Genomic DNA, 20,598 nt, shown 5'->3' on the forward strand with positions numbered 1-20,598 from the left:
ATTCCTATAACAATCAAGATGACAAGTTCAAACAATTCGTCAAACTTATAGAAAGGAGATCATTGTATGAATTCAGATAGATGAACTCAAACACAGTTATATCAAGAGAATTGATCTATGGATTTAAACAATAAAATTCATGCAAATATAAGCAAATAAATTCAAGCAAATCATTGTATTTGTATCAACGAATTACATGAGATTGACGCAGATATGTTGTGCTTTGTTCACTTTAATTGGCAAAATGTGTCCATCAACTTTCCCAATATCCGGTCCCTTTGACAAATGTTTTACGAGAGCATTTCTTCCAAATTCAATCTCGGTGTCTCCTGTAGTTTCAGTCTTGCAGGAAAAATGCAGACTGATTAGATTTTTTGATGGGGGCAATTTAAACACAAGAAATTTTGTGTGTGAACGAAGCCCCTTATTTAGCGTAACCAATAAGGATTAAATATATCTACTGCCTTTTATAACTAAGTGCTAAAATTATGGTCAGCCTGACCTCTAGATTTAAAAAAAACTGACTGGCAATTTCAATGTCTGACACTTAATTACAAAGATTGAATTTAACACTTCCCTTTTCTAGTTGTCTGACAGTTAAATAAACGAAGCATTAATTAAGAATCACTTCCTCTCCCAATGCAAACATTAGAAATCATTGCAACATAGCAATTTAACAAGCACCTGTCCCCATAAATCTAGTTAATTGTTCTCTGTCCCCAAGTTAATGTGCTCTTTGTAGATCAACATAAATTTGCATCCTTACAGTGTCAGTGTGCTTAATGAAACTTGGCATGCATGTTTCCTGTAAGGAATAATCAGCAAGATACAGCAAAACCCTCCAAGACTTAGATCTCAGTAAACCAAAATCCCTGGATTGAACTCAAATCATGTTTCTGATATTAAAAAAATCCTTCTTGAATTTCAATAAACTTTTAAATTGGTAATCCCAAACCCCTGCACTCTGATTCACACAGAAAGAAGATATTGGTCAAAGATGTCAATTTTACACTAAATTTAACCCCTAAAAACCAAAGAGCATATTGCTAGTCAGAAATCTTTAAACAGTCTAAATCCATGTAGAGTAAAATTAATCCCAAATATAGATAACATAAAGAGCTGCAATGAAATCCTAATTATTATAGATATCTGTTTTAAAAATTGATGTACTGTCAAAACACGTAAACATTTGAGAGGTCAGCTTGTCACATTTCATTGATAGATGTAATGCAAATAGAGAACCTCAGTAAACCACAAAACCTCTCAAGATGAAAAATTGCATTTGGATCACAAGAGATTTCAGTTTGGATTAATTTGTTCCATTGTAGGAGTAACTTTGTTCTATTTTGATCACTACTGTGATATTCTGTGAAAAGCATGTGGAAGTGACAGATTCTGTTTCCTTTGTTTTTTTTGAAAAAGAAGGTTATCAAGCATTTAATTATAGGTTAGCTTTCTTGCCATATGACAAGCACAGGTGTGTTTATTCATCTTTAAGTCGATACTAACTCGTTTTATTTCAAATTTTAGGGCCCTGGGTGGCCAAATAGTATAAAGCACATGCCTTTATTGATCACGCCATCTCACCTTTTTGTGTGAGTTCAAGTCTTTCACAGAGAGAGAGAGAGAGAGAGAGAGAGGCCTAGAATATAACACAAATTAATGTTTAGCCAGAAGGACTACATGTAGTGATGTCTAGCACTGGGGCATCGTGCTACAATCGTGTAGCATCATGTCCTAACCATTCACATTATTCTGACACCAGGCCAACCATTTCTAACATGAACCTCTTAATGTTGAATGCTAAACAAGGCAGCTGCTTGTCTTATTTTTTAAGTCTTTGGTATGACTCGGCTGGGGTTCGAACTCGCGAATGATTGCATCCAATGTGAACTTAGGCTGCTACAACAGTTAATAGTCCATCCAAATGCTGAGTGATGACAGCTGAGACCATACTCAGACCATTAGACTACTGAAAGTACAAAAACTTCTAGTCTAGCAGGAAATTTATTAGCCTCCTGCTACCAGACTACTGCTAATGTTCTGCTCCAGATGACGTCACAAAATTGCATATGTCAAATGTACTCAAACTGGCCGATCATGCTAGCAATTACATATCATGTACTGTAAGGTGTCATTTTAGAGGATAGGGACCAAGTGGACAGCTGATTGCATGTCCATTAATGAGTCCTATCTGGTTGCTGGTGGTTTGTCTTCAGGTAGTTTTACAACCATCCTTATCACATTTGCAAGGAAATTTCACAACCATCCAGCAGGAAATGAAGCCTCAAAATAGCCATATTGATTCAATTTATGACTTATCTGTCCAGAACATTAATGGCTCATTGGGAAAGAGGGCCATTACATCACTCTGTGTGAAGCAATGTTTGATTAACAATAGGGTGTTAGGTACCGACATGTGTCATTGGGATATCTCTTTAACTCTGCAGCAAATAATACGTTGAAGGCGACAGCCTCTAATAACAGCAGCAGAATCAATACGAATATGTGGGAGCCAGGCAGTCACCTGAACATTTCCTGCAGTCCAAATAGAGAGGGTTTATTTAAGCGTAAAAGCAACTAGCTATTATTGGCAAATCTTAGTGGATTTTGCCCTTGGTTTTGTCATATTATTGGAAATAATTTGCTCTGTTGATATCCTGAGTAAGGGAGTGTAGAATCTGGATTCTTAGAGGAAAGATGAATGTTGCTAGGAAGTAGAATTCTTGGTTTTCAATGTTTCGTGAGTTTATTGAGATGGATAAACTACATCTTGGAAAACTCCAAGATATATATCATACTTTAGTAGACAATTATGAGGACTTGGACGGAAAAAAGAAGGAGGACGATGGTAAGTAATATATATATATATATATATATATATATATATATATATATATATATATATATATATATATATATATATATATATATATATATATATATATATATGTATGTATGTGCAAATACCAGTCTTTGCAAATACACGATACCATGAAGATAACATGACTTTTATCCTGAGAAAGAATTTCTTTCATATGATGCTAAAATACATTAACATTATTATAGAAAGTTTTGGAGATAGTTTACATAGGAGGTGTTCTTAAAATAATATACATGAGTCTGATTAGTAAAATCAGGGATGCTGTTAAAAGTGGTGATGCACGATGTGTTCTTGCAGACCCATAGCCAGTAAAAGTTTAATTGTTTCCATATCAGTCATTTGTAATTATATTTTAAATTTTGTTTTCTGCAGTTTGACTTGACTTATGAGTGAGTATATAGGGTATTGTGTTCTATCCAACCCTTGTTCCTCAGAACTGATGCATTGAGCTGCAGGAGGGAAATAAAATTATGTACCATACATGATCGCTGCAACTAGTTTTTCACAGACCTAGATCTGCCATAGTATTATGCACTGGCAGATCTGAGTTGATGCCATTTGTAAGCAGTGATAGAGTAAGCGAAATAGGGCTGAATCTACCAGCACATTATGCAAGGGCAAATCAGGGTCTATGGTGTTTGCAGTTTAGCTTGACTTGTAGCTGAGTATATATTGTAGAAGGGTTTTAGATTGTTCTGGAGAAAAGTTAATTTCCAGATCACTTCTGTTTGTCACCTCACACACAGTCTAAGTTTTCATAATAAGTCAAAATTAATGGATTGAAGCCATAATACTTGCATTCAGAACTTCAATCAATACTTTTACAAGGTGGTACCAGTAAGTTTTAGATTAATCATGATTTTTTAAATCATTCATATTTATATGAAAGACGACTGTCAGTCATTTTCAGCAATTAAACATGCAGTACCACATAAACCTTTTGATCATAATGACTGAGAAAGTTTCAAATTAATTATTTTATCTTCACAGAAAAGATTTAATATTAGGTAAGGAAGGAAGGAAACTTTGTACTTTATTGATTGTATTCATTAGCAGTCTAATTATTTGTGTTCTGATATGTAGGATCTTTTGGGGGCCTTAATTAGTTTTATAAGTACTATTTCACATCAGTTAGTTTTGTTTTCAGTACCTGTGGCCTTACAGAGTCAAAACTTTATCCATAATTTGTAATATATTTATGTTATATTTATTGTAAAGAAAGATTTAAAAAGTACATATTAATTAAAAGTACCATACTCTGGTTGAGTCAGGTGGTTTTGGTTGTTGTTGTTGTAGGGTTTAATGCCATTTTTCAGCACACGATAGGCTATACATGGCGGCCAGTATTAATGGTGGAGGAAGAACCCGGGAAAACGCCAGAAAGAACCACCGACCCACAAGAAGCTACTGGCAAGCCTTCTCACGTACCCACAGGTGGTTTTGGAATTCAAGGAATTACCTGATTCCAATCTTACTCAACTTTTCCTCCCAGAGTTGAGATTTTAGAATATCTTTCTTACTGTTTGCTGATGTCATCAAAGAATTTTTACATTATTAAACAAATGGTAGCCATATGGATTCAGATCTAGTAATAGTACTTCATACTGTCTTGCAAAGAACTATTTTTAGTTCACCTGGCTGTAAGGTCAACTGAGTTTATTATGTGACCCAGCATATATCATGCGTCATCAGTCATGGATCTGTGGGCTAGCAAATGCTGGTTACTTCTTTGAAATCTATATTTCTCATCCAGTTTTAATTAAACTTGGAATGTGCTCAGTTTATATCATCAAAAATGTCTAAATTTTAGATGAATCATTATTTGATAATGAGTGAGATCCATTATGCATATTAATGAAGTAATCTTGCAGCTGAATGGCTGACCTTATTACCACTCTGGAGGCTATATTTCGGATGTGATTTTGATCAACTTTTAAATATCTCTGCTTATATCATTTAGATCTCGGATGAGTTTAATAATGAGCGAGAGTCACGCATTATTCGTGTGATCCTGTTTCTGATTGGCTGAATGTGTTATACCACTGAAGGCTGTATTTCTGATCTGAATTTTGATCAGACATTCAATGTAGGTTTATATCATTAAGATTGAGATACATGCATGCTAATGAGGTGATCTTGTATCTGATTGGCTGAGCCTGTAATGCCACTGGAAGCCATATTTCTGATTCAGGTTGGTCAAACTTGCAATAAGGCTTATATCATCAAGATTTTGGATGGTTTCAAGAATTAGCCAGATCCATGCATATTAATGAGGTAATCTTGCATTTGATTGGCTGAGCTTGTTACCATTTTGGGAGCCACTGATGTTTTTGATCTGAATTTGGCAGATTGCACATGTTATGGTAAGATAAAGCCATTTGACTTTATGGGATTTAAGCAGTGCTGTCCTTTAAAACATGAAAATATTTCTTCATCGTTTTTCTTAGATCAATGGTTGATTAATTACAACCAGTCTTTGGAATTTCATTGAATTCCAAACTCTACCAAATCCTCCTGGCCTAAATTTGAGCCATATTTGATCATAAATACAGGTATTTAAAAAAAGAAGGCCAGCTGAGATGCTGCTTTCTCCAGTATTTGTATATATATATATAAACTTTTTCATACAACAGATGCTTCCTGTTAACATCACTAGCAGATGATATTCTGTCCATTTTACCTGGACAATACGCAACCTGGCAGTTTCTCCTATATGCAATCACCAAAATTTACCATTTTAACAAGGCACACTGAAGCAAAGTCAGCTTATAAATATACTGACAGAAAGCTTGATTTGTATTCTTTTTATGTAATTTTTGTAAAAGTATCTTGAGATTCATTGAATTTATTTTAACTTCCAAACACCATATAAAGTCAACAGTAAATCTGCCAGTTGACCACAAATATGGCGACTGATTATGTCATTCGGGAACTATTTTTCTTTTGAGTGGGATTGATAATAAAACCCTTCTTTATTTTCCTATTTCTTACCATCCTCTTGAAAGTTTTAGTTGTTTTAAATTATTCTAATCTGACATGGTGCATATTTTGGCATGTGTTTAATTCAGAGAGTCATTGGTGGTGGATTTGTTTTAAAGCTTGCACTTCAATCTAATTGAAGCCTCTAACCATTGAATCTGTTCAGCTGTTGTTTCAGACTTTTCTAATGATCACCTGATCCAGTCATGAGCAATTTTAAGAGATCTCTTATGATAATTGTGTCAAGTTTTGGTTTCACTGGAGATTGGATTGTTTACAGGGACAATCAACTTGTACAGTGTATTTACACAACTTGGGTTAATGAAGACACAACTTCTGCATTCTCAAAAAACCCATAGATATGAAAGGTAAATACTACAGAAGTTTTTTATTCAGTTTGAATACATTTATTCTCATAGTTCTGATCTGCAGTAAATTACAAATGGATATATGTTAATTTAAAACAATTGTCATGTATCTTAGAATAATGAGAATTTAACAGAGAAGTATATACATGTACATGCCATTTCTAAACCAATCAAGGGAAAAGTGAGATTACAGCATATGATACTGTCCATCCATCCATTATCAATTTTGTTTCTGCAAAATAAGTCAACAGTCCACCACCAATGATGAAAATTCTTTGTGGATGGCTTGCACTGGGAAAGAAGAACTTTGTGTAAATTTTGGGGTCGGGGGTCAAAGGCCAAGCAGAAAGAATGTTCTCTGAATAATAACATACATCTACATCACATACTCAGACCAAACTCTGGGTAATTTGCATTTTAGACAGAGAAGAAACCTTTTGATTTCAAGGTAAAAAGAACCAAGGTCCGGGTCACAGTAACTGGAAGAAAATGCTTAAGGTATAATAACCGTATTTCTACATATCAGTCCTGGACCGGACTTTGTGGATGGCTTGTACTTGAGTTAGGGAAGAACCCTATCAATTGGGCTGGAAAATGCAGAGGTCAATGTCACTGTAGTTCAGTTCTCAAGCATGTACATTCACCAAACTTTGTGAATGGCTGACATATTTGTTTAGGAAGACAGTTATTGACCTTACTGTCAGAATGTAAAAGATCAAGCTAACTTTGAAAGAAGAAGATTTTTTGGACAATAATTTGAGTACATTGACCAAAATTTGTGTGGGGCATGCAGGTAAGGTATAGAAGAGCCCTGTTGATTTAGGGGTCAAAATGTCAACACTCAAGGTCACTAATCTTAAAGAAAAATGGGTTTTGTAGAATAATTTATTTGTGTATCATCCAGGCTTGCACCTAAGGAAATAAAGAATTCTGTATAGTCCGGAGTCAGAAGGGTAGAGGTCAGTCATGTACACACTCTTCAGAATTTTCTAAATTATATTTCCTCATCATGATGATTCCTGCCAAATTTCTGTTACATATTTGATTTTCAAATAATTAGTTTGGTTTGTGTTTCAAAAATATGGAGCCTGTTGTAAACTTGTAGTCCGAGTATTTTATGTTGAATTATTACACTCTTTGGAATTGGTATATTTTATATCAGTACTGTGACAGTATTGGTTAAACATTAAGTTATATGACAAGTACTTGCTCAGCTGAATTTCAGATACAAACAGTTAAGATTAAGTATTTTTAAGTTCTTGATTATGAAATGAGAATTTTCATTTTGGTAATTTTTCTTGGAGTTTTATGTAATACCATCCAATTGTTTGTATTAACCTATGGGCCTCAATGGCAAAACAGGCTATAGTAGCAAAATGTCTACCTTATTTAATCAATTAATTTTTCATTCAGCATGGATAAATTATTCAAAAGGTCCGTCATTTCACTTCATGCATGTAATTGCATAGGACAAGCAAGGAGATTGAGAATGAATATACAGGTAGTGAAAAATCCAATGCAGTAAAGCCAGTCTACTGACAAATTAATTTAATTGATATAGTGAATCAGCAGTTAAACAACAAACCCTGTCTAATTGGATGAAGTAGCGTATTTGGAAATAGAGATGGAGAAACAGCAATAAATGATCATTTTCAAAAGCTATTTTTGGATTTTTTTAAAGTGATGTCCAGTTTTTACTTCTTAGAAGCTGATTTTTTGTCATGTGATGAAAGTGTGTGTTTAGTGTTTTAAAATTATAGAAAATTGTTAATTTCAAGTTGCAATTATACGTAGTCATAATTGCACACAATTCATGTAAATCACCATCAGGCCTGCTAATGGAAAAATGTGATACAATAATACACACTTGTTCAGTCTATTTAACATCAGCTCACAGTACGCAAAGAAATTTTATCTCGGGATCATACAGGCCATAGGCAAATTTTTAAGCTTTACAAAATCACTTGCCCTCATTTAAAATCCACTTGCCTGACAAGGTCGTATTTTTTGCTATTATTTTTAATCACTTAGCACAATTTTTTGAAAAATTAAATGGTTGTTCCCTTATATTTGTGATAAATTGAGACTGCAGCCTTGTTCACATTGTGCTGTAATGTGACTTGCAACTAAAGTGATTTCCAATATTTTCATAATATCTGCATCCTTGGGTGTGGAGTTCTGAATAAATTTGACTTAAAACTTTGCTGTTCCAGATTTTGACTAAATGCCTTTGGTTTACCTTCAGGTCTGTATTAATTTCATTGCAATCAGTGGAGATGATTGTTCAGGGGCTTAAGAGTAGCGTCATTTTCTGAATGCTGCAAAAATCTTCACCTTTCTTGATGAAAGTTGCAAGCCGAAATGAAGTCAGAGAGGCATTGATCTTTTTTTTGGTTAGATTTCAATCAATCAGTAAAAACATTAGCTTTAAGTTTCATATTAAGATTGTGTGATAGTACTGGGAGCTGTTTCACAAGTAAAGAAGACACTCCTTATTAACTGAATCAGCAGCTATGAACTATTTGAAGTAAGTGGATTAAAAAAAAATGTGATTATCACAATTCCAAATCCCTTTGCTTTAATAACTTAATTTTGAAATATAAAGGTACATACGTTTCATGCAGTTCAAGTGAAAGTGAATTAAAGGTAACTAGTGAAATATAAAGAACAGAAATACATGTAGTATTATTCCCCATTCATAGGTCATGTGCTTCACTTTGTACACGACTGCTCCGGTGGCCTAGTGGTTAGAAGTTGTCTGCTTCAGAAGTGGGAGGTCGTGGGTTTGAACCCCGGCTGAGACATACTAAAGACTTACAAAAATGGTACTGACAGCTGCCTCACTTGGCTCTCAGCATTAAGAGGTTAGTGTTAGGACTGGTCGGCCTGGTGTCAGGATAATGTGACTGGGTGGAACATCATTCTGTGTGCCTGCGGCATGATGCCCCAGTGCTGGACATCACTGTAAACTGCCACATTGCAGACATCGTAGCGATAAGATTGAAAAATTGTTAGAGCTAACTTAAAAATCCTAATCACATACACACTGACTTTGTTATCAAAGTTTATTGATTTCAATACAGTTAAGTGGATTATCTTAAAATGGCTGAGAGACAGACAAATGGACCCCCAGCAGGGGACTGAGTATTAATAATTTAACAGTGTCTTTCACAAAATTTGGAAATGAAAATGACCCATTTCATCTGCAGGTTGAGATTTCGTTAAGGCAAATTAGATAAAACGTTTCTTCTTACAGGCCTAATGGGCATTACTTAGAATATTGAAGGGGCCTGATCTAGAATTAGAAGGCCCCTGGGGTATCCAATTTTATTAGTTCTTGCTAAAAAGATTTAATTGAACAAGTTCAGGTTTTGATGATGTCTTATTCTCGATCAGCTTTATACAAGTTGTCCACCCCTGTCCACAAACTAATCCATGTTTTATGTTTATCTGATTGTGTATTAGTAAGGTTCATGTTTGTAATGGGGGGAGAATTGTCCTGGTGGGTGTCCCGCCAAATTTGGTTTTCGTTATCTAGGGGTTGACCGCCCTCTATGTTATTGCCCAGTTCGAGTAAATATAAATATAAGTGGTGAAACTTATATGTGAAATAGATAGAGATCTGAGCAGGTATATAGAACAAACCAACATGAGCCCCCGTACATGTAAACAAACAATTTAATCAATTACATAAAAACACTGTGAAAATTCATTCCATCAGGAATATACTCTGCTTTTAGAAATTTAACTTTCACTGAAATACAAAGAAAATGCAAATAGATTTAAATAAAATAGCTGATATGTTTACTGATAGATTTAGTTCATCATAGGATCAAGTGAACAATCGAAGTCAACATCTTGTACAATTGCATAACCTGTTCATCCTCAGTTCTGCTGCCACTGTAGCTGTTCAGACGCTTGGATCTCAGGATGATACTTTCCACCATCCGTCTCAGGATACTCTCAGAATACGTTTCAGAAATTAATATGTCGCAGGATTGCATCACAGGATTATACGTCTCACTGCACTTCTCTCTATACTTCTCAGTATACGTCTCAGAATAACATCACATCATACGTCCCAGCATAATACATCTCAGGATTATACATCTCATGAGCTATTTTCTCTCTTTTAAATAAATATAAATAGAGACAACCTAAATTTCCCGTTATTTATGAAACAGTTAATTCTTCATTATTCTCCCTCGTTATCAGATTTTACTATCAGTGCTCGACAGATGCTAAGGCTATCAATCGACTCCACGTGTTCTATAATGACCCTAGTTAGTCAAATGGCTAATTCGTTACGCCTTGACCTTACACATTAACACATACGTGAGGACGGGGGTTCTGAGCCAGCCTCAATTTACACAGCGAATAAATAGGATACATCACATCAATCAATTACTAAATCATTTCAGTCGATACACACTTATTCTTAATCATACATGAAATCTTCTAAATTCGGTGAATTCACACAGATTCTCGTAATCATATTAACTAATGTAATGTATTAAATTCTTAGAACATAAAACAAGACAACAAATTCAAACAATTCGTCAGACTTATCTAAAGAAGATTAATGTACGACTTCCTATGCATAAACTCAACACAGTTATACTTCATAAAACAAATTATTACACGAATGTAGAAAAAAGATTCATGCAACTACAAGTAAATAACTTCAGCAAAGCATTATATATGGCATCAACAAATTACATGGAATTGTCACACTACCTTTGCTTTCAACATTCCTCCCTCTAATTGGTAAATTAGTTCGTCGGTTCCTTTCGACAATAGTCCCATTTGGACAACAGTTCTTTTACGAGGAATTTCTTGCAAATTCCCTGGAGCCTACACTGGTTTCTCACATAGAAAAGCTTAGACTGATTAGAATTTACGATGTGACAATTTTAAAACCTAGAAAATTTTGTGTGGGGAACACGTCCCTTATTTAACGTAACCAATCAGAATCAAATATCTCTGCCGCCTTTTTCCAGAGGCGCCAAAGTCGGGTCAGCTTGACCTGGTAGTTTGAGTAACAGAGTTTGCGATCTCTCAATTGTGACAGCTTTACCATGAAAATGAAGTTTTCCTTGTCCCTAGTAGTCCGTCTGGCTGCTGTAAAAACAAATGCTTAATTAGGAACAAAATTCTCCCTCTAAAGGACATTACCGTATACGGTAGTATGGCGATATGATACGCGCTTGTCTCCATAAATCTAATTAATGGTTCTCTGGTCTCAACTAATGTATTCTTGTTAGATCACCAGAAATTTGCCACTTCACAATGTTATTGCTAATCCAGTGCTATTATTAATACCATGTCTAAACTATCAGGAAATGTAAATTATTCACACGTGACTTTAGCTTAATTAGCCATGATCCAGTAAGCTAGTATAATATGCAGCAGCAATTGTGATTGGTTTAATTATTAAAACTTGCCATTTCCTTACCTAAAGTTAGCCAACAAGGGCAGTGCTTTACAGCTAATTCCCATTTCTTTAATCAGGAAGTGTAACATCAAAACTTTAGTCAGGATTAGTGTAATATCAAAACATAGGCATTATGAGTATCAAACTGAAAAAGTGAGATACTGTTAAGTAGCTACTATTTATTGGTGTGTCGTCAAAAGGTGAAAATTCACTAGTCTTGTTTCTTTGAGAGTTTCTCCTTCAGGGCGTGTTGTATGTACTGTGATTACTTAAGTCTGATAATAAATAGGTGATACATCAGAATTAGTGCCAAAGCAATGACCCAAAACTAATATATACTTAGGCACCCTGTTATAAGTATCAATAGGTACAATTTAATGATCAAACATTCCTATCTGGAAATATATAAATTCCATAATACTACAAACTTTAACATGGTCATTTTTAGCTGTACTGGTCATAGAATATAGGAGAGTTTACAGAATAGCATATTGTCTGATGTCCATCATCCATCTGTCCAAGTTTGGTATAAATCCATCCTCCAAAACTAACTGGAGGATAAGCCATTACAGTTGACACGCATACATTCATCCCTAAGTCTAGATGATCCTAGATGAAAATGGTACTGCTCATTTAGCCAATATGGCTACCACAGCAACCATCTTGAAAATCTTGCTATTGCTATTCCTCCTGTCAACATTTCACTAAAAGACTCATTATGTTTAGTTGGTCCTAAATGAAAATCGTGCTGTCAAAAATTCAATATGACTAGCACAGCAGCTGCATTGAGAATAGTGTCATTCTACACCTTTAGAGCCCTGCTACAGTGGCCATCTTAAAATGTTCTTATTGCTGTCTGAATGGATGGTCATATCAGCAAAAGGGTTTTTATTAAATGAATTTTTAAATTAACATGATGCCAGTCTGACAGTCAATACAGCAGCCATCTTGAAAATCTTGTTATTATTACTTGTCTGGACCAGAAAGTCATACAGTGTATCAGTATGGTGTTTTCACCTGAAGACTTCTCATAGTTAGTCTTAAACAAAAAATGTGGAAATCTGATATCCATTATGGCCACAACAGCAGCCATCTTGAAAATTGTATTGATACTCCAAGATGGAAAGTCATATAAATATTGGGTTCTCCTCAGAAGACTTTTTATGACGTTTAGTTGGTACTAAATGAAAAAAGTGCTTATCTGGCATCTGAGGTAAGACCACCATGACTCCCATCTTGAAAACCTTGATATTTCTACTCCCCTAAATTAAAAGTCCTATTGACATGAGTTTTCAGCAGAAAACCAGTTATCATATCTAGTTGGCCCCAAATTAAATTGGTTTTAATCTGACCTCAAATATGGTTGCCACAATGAAAATATTGAAAATCTTGTAAATAATTCTCCAGAATGGATGATCATAGGTTTTCAGCAATAGTCTTTTGATGGTGTTCTGTTTGTCCAAAATGAAAATATTGTGTCTTACATCCAACGTGACTGCCACAGCCACTAATTTGAAAATCTTACTGCTCATGAATATCAGAGATATTTTCAACATTCAGCAGTTAAAAAAAAGAATTGATCCTGTCTTGAATTTATCAATATTATTTTTTATCAGTAGTGCAGCAGTCTTTTCATGGTTTTGCTGTATAATAGTTTTTTTGTGTGCCAAGCTGGGCTCTGACATTGAGAAAAATGGTTACCAAGCATTCACTTTTAGTTTTTCTGTTTTGGGAAAAATATATATTTCTACCACTGATACATACATAAATTTACCATTGATGATGAAATATTCTATAATAATGACATTCATTGGTAAAAGTTTAAAGCAACAGACATTTGGTGTAAAAAAATGGGTGGTCCGATTTAAGATTTTGCAAGCTTTGGGTGTAGAATTAGGAACTCCAAAAGATCGTGATATTTCTTCTTTGAGAGATTTCAGTCTAGTTAAAAGATTTTAGTGTGTCACCTATGTGATAGAAATGTGTACTTCATCCAGTAACTGGATCAAGATGGTGCCATTGGATGTTCCAACATGTCTCCATCTTTCCACAATGCTGGTTTCAGTTCTTCTCAAAATCCTTTTTTCAGTTTAATCAGCTAGGTAGGAATGTTCCTCCAAACACATTGTACCAAAATTATGTTCTGGATATTTCCCTACCAGTGATGTTGCTTTGATAGCAATATCAATGGCAAAACTATTTTCAGGTTCTGTTTCAGAATGGCTCAGCCAGTTTTCATGGAATTTTTAGGAATATTTTTAATGACATGCTCAATCACATTTATTTCATAGTGGCTTTCAAATTGGCATGGCTACCTGAATATACAGCTGGAAAACTATTTTCAGCTTCTTCTTTCAACAGCTGAGCCATTTGTTATAGAACTTTGGTAGGAATGGGGTTGTTTTTGAACATGCTTTATCTAAATTTTATTTGGACTGGCTTAGAAGTGGTGTCATATTTGTAACAAATACATTGAAAATGTTATTTTCAACTTCCCCATGACAGCTCCAGACCTGGTATAGTGGCTAGAGCATCCTCCTTGGATGCAGGAGGTCATGGGTTCAGTCTGTGGCCAGGTCATACCAAAGACTTACAAAAATGGTGCTAACAGCTGCCTCGCTTGGCGCTCAGCATTAAGAGGTTAGTGTCAGGACTGGTCGGCCTGGTGTCAGGAAAATGTGACTGGGTGGGACATCATTCTACGTGCCTGCGGCATGATGCCCCAGTGCTGGACATCACTATAAACTGCCACATTGCAGACATCATAGCGATATGACTGAAAAATTGTTAAAAAATCCAAATCACACACACACACTCAACTTCCCCATAATGGCTGAAAAGTTTTTGATTGATCCTGGAATGTTTGTTATGGCATGCTTTATCAGAATCATGTCTGCGCAGCACATCTAGCAGTGATGTGGCTTCCATAAAACCAGGTGAAGAACATGTTTGACATTTTATCTAGAACAGCTGAGGCTATTGGGATCAAACTTGATAAGGTCATATTCTTTGTTCGCAAATAACTGTGGTACTGTTTATTTTATGACCTGCATTATCGATGTTTTATCAAGGTTTGGCTCCAGGAGTATGAGTCTTCCAAAGGTACCATATAGAAAATCTTTATTCAGCTTCTCAGGATCAGATAAACAAATATGGATCAAACTTGCTATGAATGTTTCACAGAACATGCTCTATCAATGTTATGTTTGGGGTGCCTCTTCTTTTTAGGACAGCTAAGCCAGGTTTGGTATAGCTTGGTTATATGCCACGCAAGAACAAACAGTGCACATCTTGTTAGCTTAAAAAAAGATTCACCAAAACATTGACAAAGTTCAAAACATTCACATTAATTTTTTAACTGAATCATCATACATATAGCTGCAAGGTTAGGGTTTCTCGCATGTTACATCAGTGACCACAGATTTGAATAAATGACCATTGTGGTTTGAATACATATTTGTGTATGTCTTCCGTACATGTATTTTGGTTTTGAGTTTAATTTTAGAAACTAAATCAAGACAAGTTTGTGCTAGCAGCAGTTTATTAAATAGTGTTACTGATTTATAACTGACATAATATAATCAAGGTAATATTACAGTAGCTGTTAGAATTAGCCCTTAACTGCAAAAAATAATGAATTCAAATATTTACCCAGAGCGAGAAAAAAGAAACCATTACCCAGAGCAAGAAAAGAAACAAAGCATACAGAGATAGGAAACTGTACATTTTATTGATTGTAGTCATTAGCTGTCTGATTTTAAGTACTTCATTTGCCTCTGTGCTAAAATGCTTGCTGGACCTAATTAATATTATCAGCCACATTTCTAATCAATTAGGAAATATTTGGTATGTGTGACCACATGAGATACATACAGGAGCCATCTTTCTTTGGAGGCGTATGGGTGTTTGCATTTGGAGTGTACAACAGCCAAGTTATGCATTACTTGCATTTAGTTACAATATTGAAGATCGTACACATGTATATTAATGACTTTTTATCTTATAGTGAAAGTCATACAGGTCATGTAGGCATATAAAAACAATTATTTCAGTTTACTGTAATGGGTGTAATTTTTTAGAATTTGATTTTACATAGCTATAATGGCAGTTATTCACTTTATTTGGATCCTCATGCATCAATATTCCTTTGGAAAGTCTTTATTTACATTCCCCAAGAAGTACATATGGCAAAATCAATGTTAAAATACGTGGATATCTATTATGAAGATCAAGCTAAAGGTGTGATCCAATACAATTTGGATAGAATGTCGCATGCTGTAGCATCACAGTGAAAGCTACAGATGCTGATAAACAAATTTGTACTACCCTTTATTGTGATGATTATATTCTACATGTTCTTAATTCTCTTGACCCACGTTTGTACCTGGCCACCATTGTAAAAGTCCATAGTGATCAATTATTTTTGTCTGGAAGTTTCCTGATGACAGTTAAGGTACAGAACGTTCAGTAATCAGGATTGAAAAGACTTTGGTTTAACAAAAGTAGTATTATATTTTAAAACTACAATTTATTGTTAAGATGAGTAAATGCACATAAATGACCTGTATGACTTTTTGCTATAGTTTTGTTGGCTACGTTACAGACTTTAATGTTGAGTGTAAATAATTGATCTTAACTGGTGTTCAGTTTGTGCTCATAGGTACAGTAGTATTTTAACCATGGAGGTCACTGCCATTTGTTGTCATCATAGTTTTATTTGTTTGTATTCTTTATTTTGGGTATTTAGACGGAGTTTAATCCATGAAATTGTATACTTACAAATATGCAAACATGACAGGAAAAACCATGAATTTAAGTACCTACAAAACGTCATTTTTCAAAATACAAAACTCAACCAACTGAGACCCATGAAAATAAATGATAGTACATGTGCACTGTCTATTCTGTGCACTATATACCTACTTGAAGAGTTACCTCCTGTTGTCTCTGTTGAGAGATCTCCACCTTGGAGGTTTATTTTTTTTTTGTTATGATTGTACATGTGAAAGATCTGGCTTGTTTTGGTATGCTTTTGGACAGTAAAATTAAGGAGGATGGAGAAAACAGAAATGTGTTGTGCTTGACTTCAAAACTAATAATAATACTTTTCAAGGATTGAATGTAACACAGAAGTACATATGTATATATCATACAAAAAATTATAGTAATTACTGTTTAGTTTAACACATCTTTAGTATTATAAATGCTTAATTTTATTATAATTTGCTAAGAACACATGCAAATTTGCAATAAATTCTTTAATATTTTGTGAAAATTTTATCTTTAGTGGAGTTTGAACAACAAAAGTACACCACATTAATGGAAGCTTTTATTAAATTACACTATTCTTCTGTTGGATGAAGGTTTCTATGTTGGATCTGAACAGGTAAATTGTTTGAATAAGTCCTATATTTGAACAAATCTTGAAGATACTCTGGTGCAGCTTCAAGTTGACATTTATGTATAACACCTGCCTTGTGAAAATTGTTTCATATTATGTAAAGTAATAAATGTGGCCCATCTCTGATGTATATCCTGTCAAGCTGTTCAGATTTGGCACCGTTTTTCCATACTGTTGAAAAATAATCCCTTTTTGGAAGAATACATGCATTGCTGTATAAAATGCAAGTTTTTATAGGTAAATATTTCTTGATTTTACTGAGTAGGGCAATTTTCTATCACAACGCTTTATATATCTTATCAATATAGTCATGCCTTTGTGAATTATTATCTGCAGACATGCCTACAAGGTTTTTATCTTTGACATTTTCTGACTGATACTTGTGTAATGCAAGAACTAATTTTGGGTTTCCTAATTTATGTAATTTTTATGAAGTCCTCAAAATCATGCATTTTGTTTTACATTCATTTATTACCATCTTATTTTGTTGTGCCCAACAGTGAACTCTAATTATAAAGGTCCAAGTCTTATTTGGATAATTAAAGAATCAAAACTAGATGTAGTTCCAAGAATGGTCTTGCACAGTGGTTCCCAATGGACCCCAGTCATGAGCCAAATTATGATATTCTGGAGGGTCACCAATATTATTTTCTAGGGTGGCAAAACTTATCAAGATGTTGAAACAAGGGTCGTGAGGCTCAGAAAAACTATTTTTAGGATTGTGACCAAAAAAGTTTTGGGAAGAACTGGTTTAGCATCCTGTAATGTCAAGTGGGATATACCTTCATTAGGACATACACGGTATTATACCAAATATGGTACTGTATTTACTCTCTTATAAATTTAGTCCAACTGCATACAGCATAGACCCTAAACTGCCATTACATAATGTTGTTGTTGTCGTAGGGTTTAACGCCATTTTTCAGCACATGATAGGCTATATATGGCGGCCAGTATTAATGGTAGAGGAAGAACCCAGGAAAATCCGCAGAAAGAACCACCGACCCACGAGAAGCTACTGGCAAGCTTTTTCACATACCCACATTGGCTGAATCCGAGACTCGAACCCACACAAACAGAGGTGAGATGGCAGTGATCCGTAACGGAGAGTGCTTTAGACCACTCGGCCACTCAGGGCCCCCCATTACATAATGTAGTCAGGGTCTGTGTTATTTGTTCGACTGATTAATACTGACAAACTGCACAGACTTAGATCTGGTAATGCATTATGCGATGGCAGATATGACATTTTATATTATGTAATAGTTTTTTTTTATATTTATTTATAGAAAAATGCTAATTGTTACCAAGGTCAGGACTAGAGGAGTATAAAATCTTGTTGCAGAAAAAATTATTTATTTGTGCTATAAGATCTGACCAGAATCAGTTGTGTTATTGTTGTGTCCAGTGTTTAATTTGGGTTGGAATTCATATATTCAAATTATTTTTTTCAATTTATTCATCTCAGGAAATACAAAGTGCTCAAAATTAACGTTCTTGAAAATAGAAACTTGGATTTATAGTGAAATTTTAAATAAGGATATATTCTTGGATTGTATTATTGTGATTCAACAAGAGACTGTTGACACATCACTACAACACAGTCCACCACAGGCACATGAACTCTTTCACGTGTTAGAAATTCTAGGATTATTTGGGATTTATTTCACAATATCTTAAGTTCTTTTTACATTTTTCACTTTGTATTCAAGGGAAATAAAATATTTGTTGCATTTTACAAAACTTGGTTCTCACTCTTTTTTTATTGCTTATTTTAAGACCATAGAGTCGTGATAATTTGGACTCAACATGTAATTAAGTATATGCGGTATTTGAAGCATTTATGAACATTATAACATTGGCTTTAAGTGGTCTTGACTAGGAGGAAATGAGAGCACTTGGAGATCCCCACCTCTTTCATTTGCTATGGCATAGGATTGTATTGCTTTTGGAAGTACAAACTGAACAGGTTAGAACAAAAACATCAAATTCATCATTCAAAATCATAGCCTGAATACAGACCTGACATTAATAATTTTCTTGTCAGACTGACAAAAATTAAATTAGTTAGTCTTTATGGCTTAGCTTAAAGCATAGCAAGGACTCCATGTCTGGACATGCAAACATCAATTATTAAGTTACAGTCTTATTGAAAAGCAATTCTGGAGGATTAGCAGGCATTCTGGAGGATGCTGCTGGTTCTTCTGGCCAGAGAGAAATTGAGGAAAAGTGAGGAGAATGGTTACATTCAAAGTTCTCATCAGAGCTCATCCCATGTTTGGTTGTTCACTTTGTAACAAAATCACTCTTAAGACTGGCAAAATATACTTTGGTCTTTCTGTAAGATTGCAGATGAATTTATCAATATTTATTAAAAGAGAATACAATTTAGGTTGCTAATTTATAAAATGGAAGGTTTTGCGTTTGCTTTGTTTTTCACCATTTGTTTCATCAACATGACTTCTCCAGAACCAATGAACCTGTTTTCGTACATAAAATGTGTATGTGTGTGTGTGTTTTTAACATAGCTTTAACAATTTTTCAGTCATATCTCTATGATGTATGCAGTGTGGCAGCTTATAATAGTGATGTCTAACACTGAGGCATCATGCCACAGACATGTGGCATCATGTCCCACAGAGTCACATTATTCTAATACAAACCTCTTAATGCTGAGTGCCAAGCATGGCAGTTACAAGCTAGTACCATATTTATGTCTTTGCTACAACTCTCATCCATGAAGTATATATTCAGCAGGAAAATAGCAGCCATAGCTGCATTTTGGTGTGACCTTCATAATGTTTTTGTTAAGATTTGGGATGTTTTTCCATGTAATTAGCACTTGATTAAACAAGTTTTAGTACCATAAGCACCTTAAGGTGGATTGTATAGTATTAAGATTCTGCCCACCTGTCTGTCCATTTGGGGTTGGTGGGGTCTGCTCAGTAACTGTAGTTTTGAATCAGGGACCATGACCAGATTTTGTAGATGATGTACACTTGGGGCAGTCAAGAAGTATTTTTATTTGGTGTTAATATGTTAAAGGTCAATGTTATTGAAATAAGAAAAATGGATTTTGTGTCTTAACTTCAGTTCTAGAATATTTGTTTTAACCAAACTATGTGGATGGTTGTGCAGGAAAGACACCTATTGAATATTAGGTTAAACGGTCATACATAGGTCATTATGACTGAAAAAAGAAAAGTAATTTTCGTACATTAGTTCCTAACCTTGTACCAATTATGAGATATGACTTTTCCATATTTTGCAATTTTCTTGCCAGTTTTGTAATTGTTTTTTTTTTTTGGTGTAGTATATTAATAAAATCATTAAACTGGAATGGTTTTTTAGATCAATTCTTCGGTAGTTTTCTACGACATCATAAAAACTGTAATCTTTATAGGAAAAAGTATTTTTTATTTTTTCTGTGTCATTTTATCACATCATAAAACTGGAATATTAATGTGGTCAGTTTTCTGTAGTTTTTTGTGGCATCACAAAACTAGTTACCTCATTTGAATATTTCAGCTAA

At 34.5% G+C, this 20,598-nt stretch overlaps 1 protein-coding gene across 6 annotated transcripts in view; it reads left to right on the plus strand.

Moving 5' to 3' along the window:
* The window catches only part of LOC149796924 (H(+)/Cl(-) exchange transporter 3-like), a 178,279-nt gene that overhangs the window by 40,646 nt on the left and 117,035 nt on the right, over nucleotides 1-20,598 (plus strand). Inside the window, exon 1 of one of the 6 annotated variants that reach the window (XM_089961599.1) lies at nucleotides 6,158-6,231. The exons of the other annotated variants lie outside the window; for them this stretch is intronic. Within the exon in view, the coding sequence (XP_089817725.1) occupies nucleotides 6,225-6,231 (7 nt within the window). The 5' untranslated portion in view covers nucleotides 6,158-6,224. Of the gene's footprint in view, nucleotides 1-6,157; nucleotides 6,232-20,598 lie in introns of those variants that run through there. 6 annotated transcript variants of the gene reach the window in all.

This window comes from Sinohyriopsis cumingii, chromosome 6 (genome assembly GCF_028554795.1).
Source record: "Sinohyriopsis cumingii isolate HCF-2022 chromosome 6, ASM2855479v2, whole genome shotgun sequence".
In the NCBI taxonomy this organism is placed as follows: Eukaryota; Metazoa; Mollusca; class Bivalvia; order Unionida; family Unionidae; genus Sinohyriopsis; species Sinohyriopsis cumingii.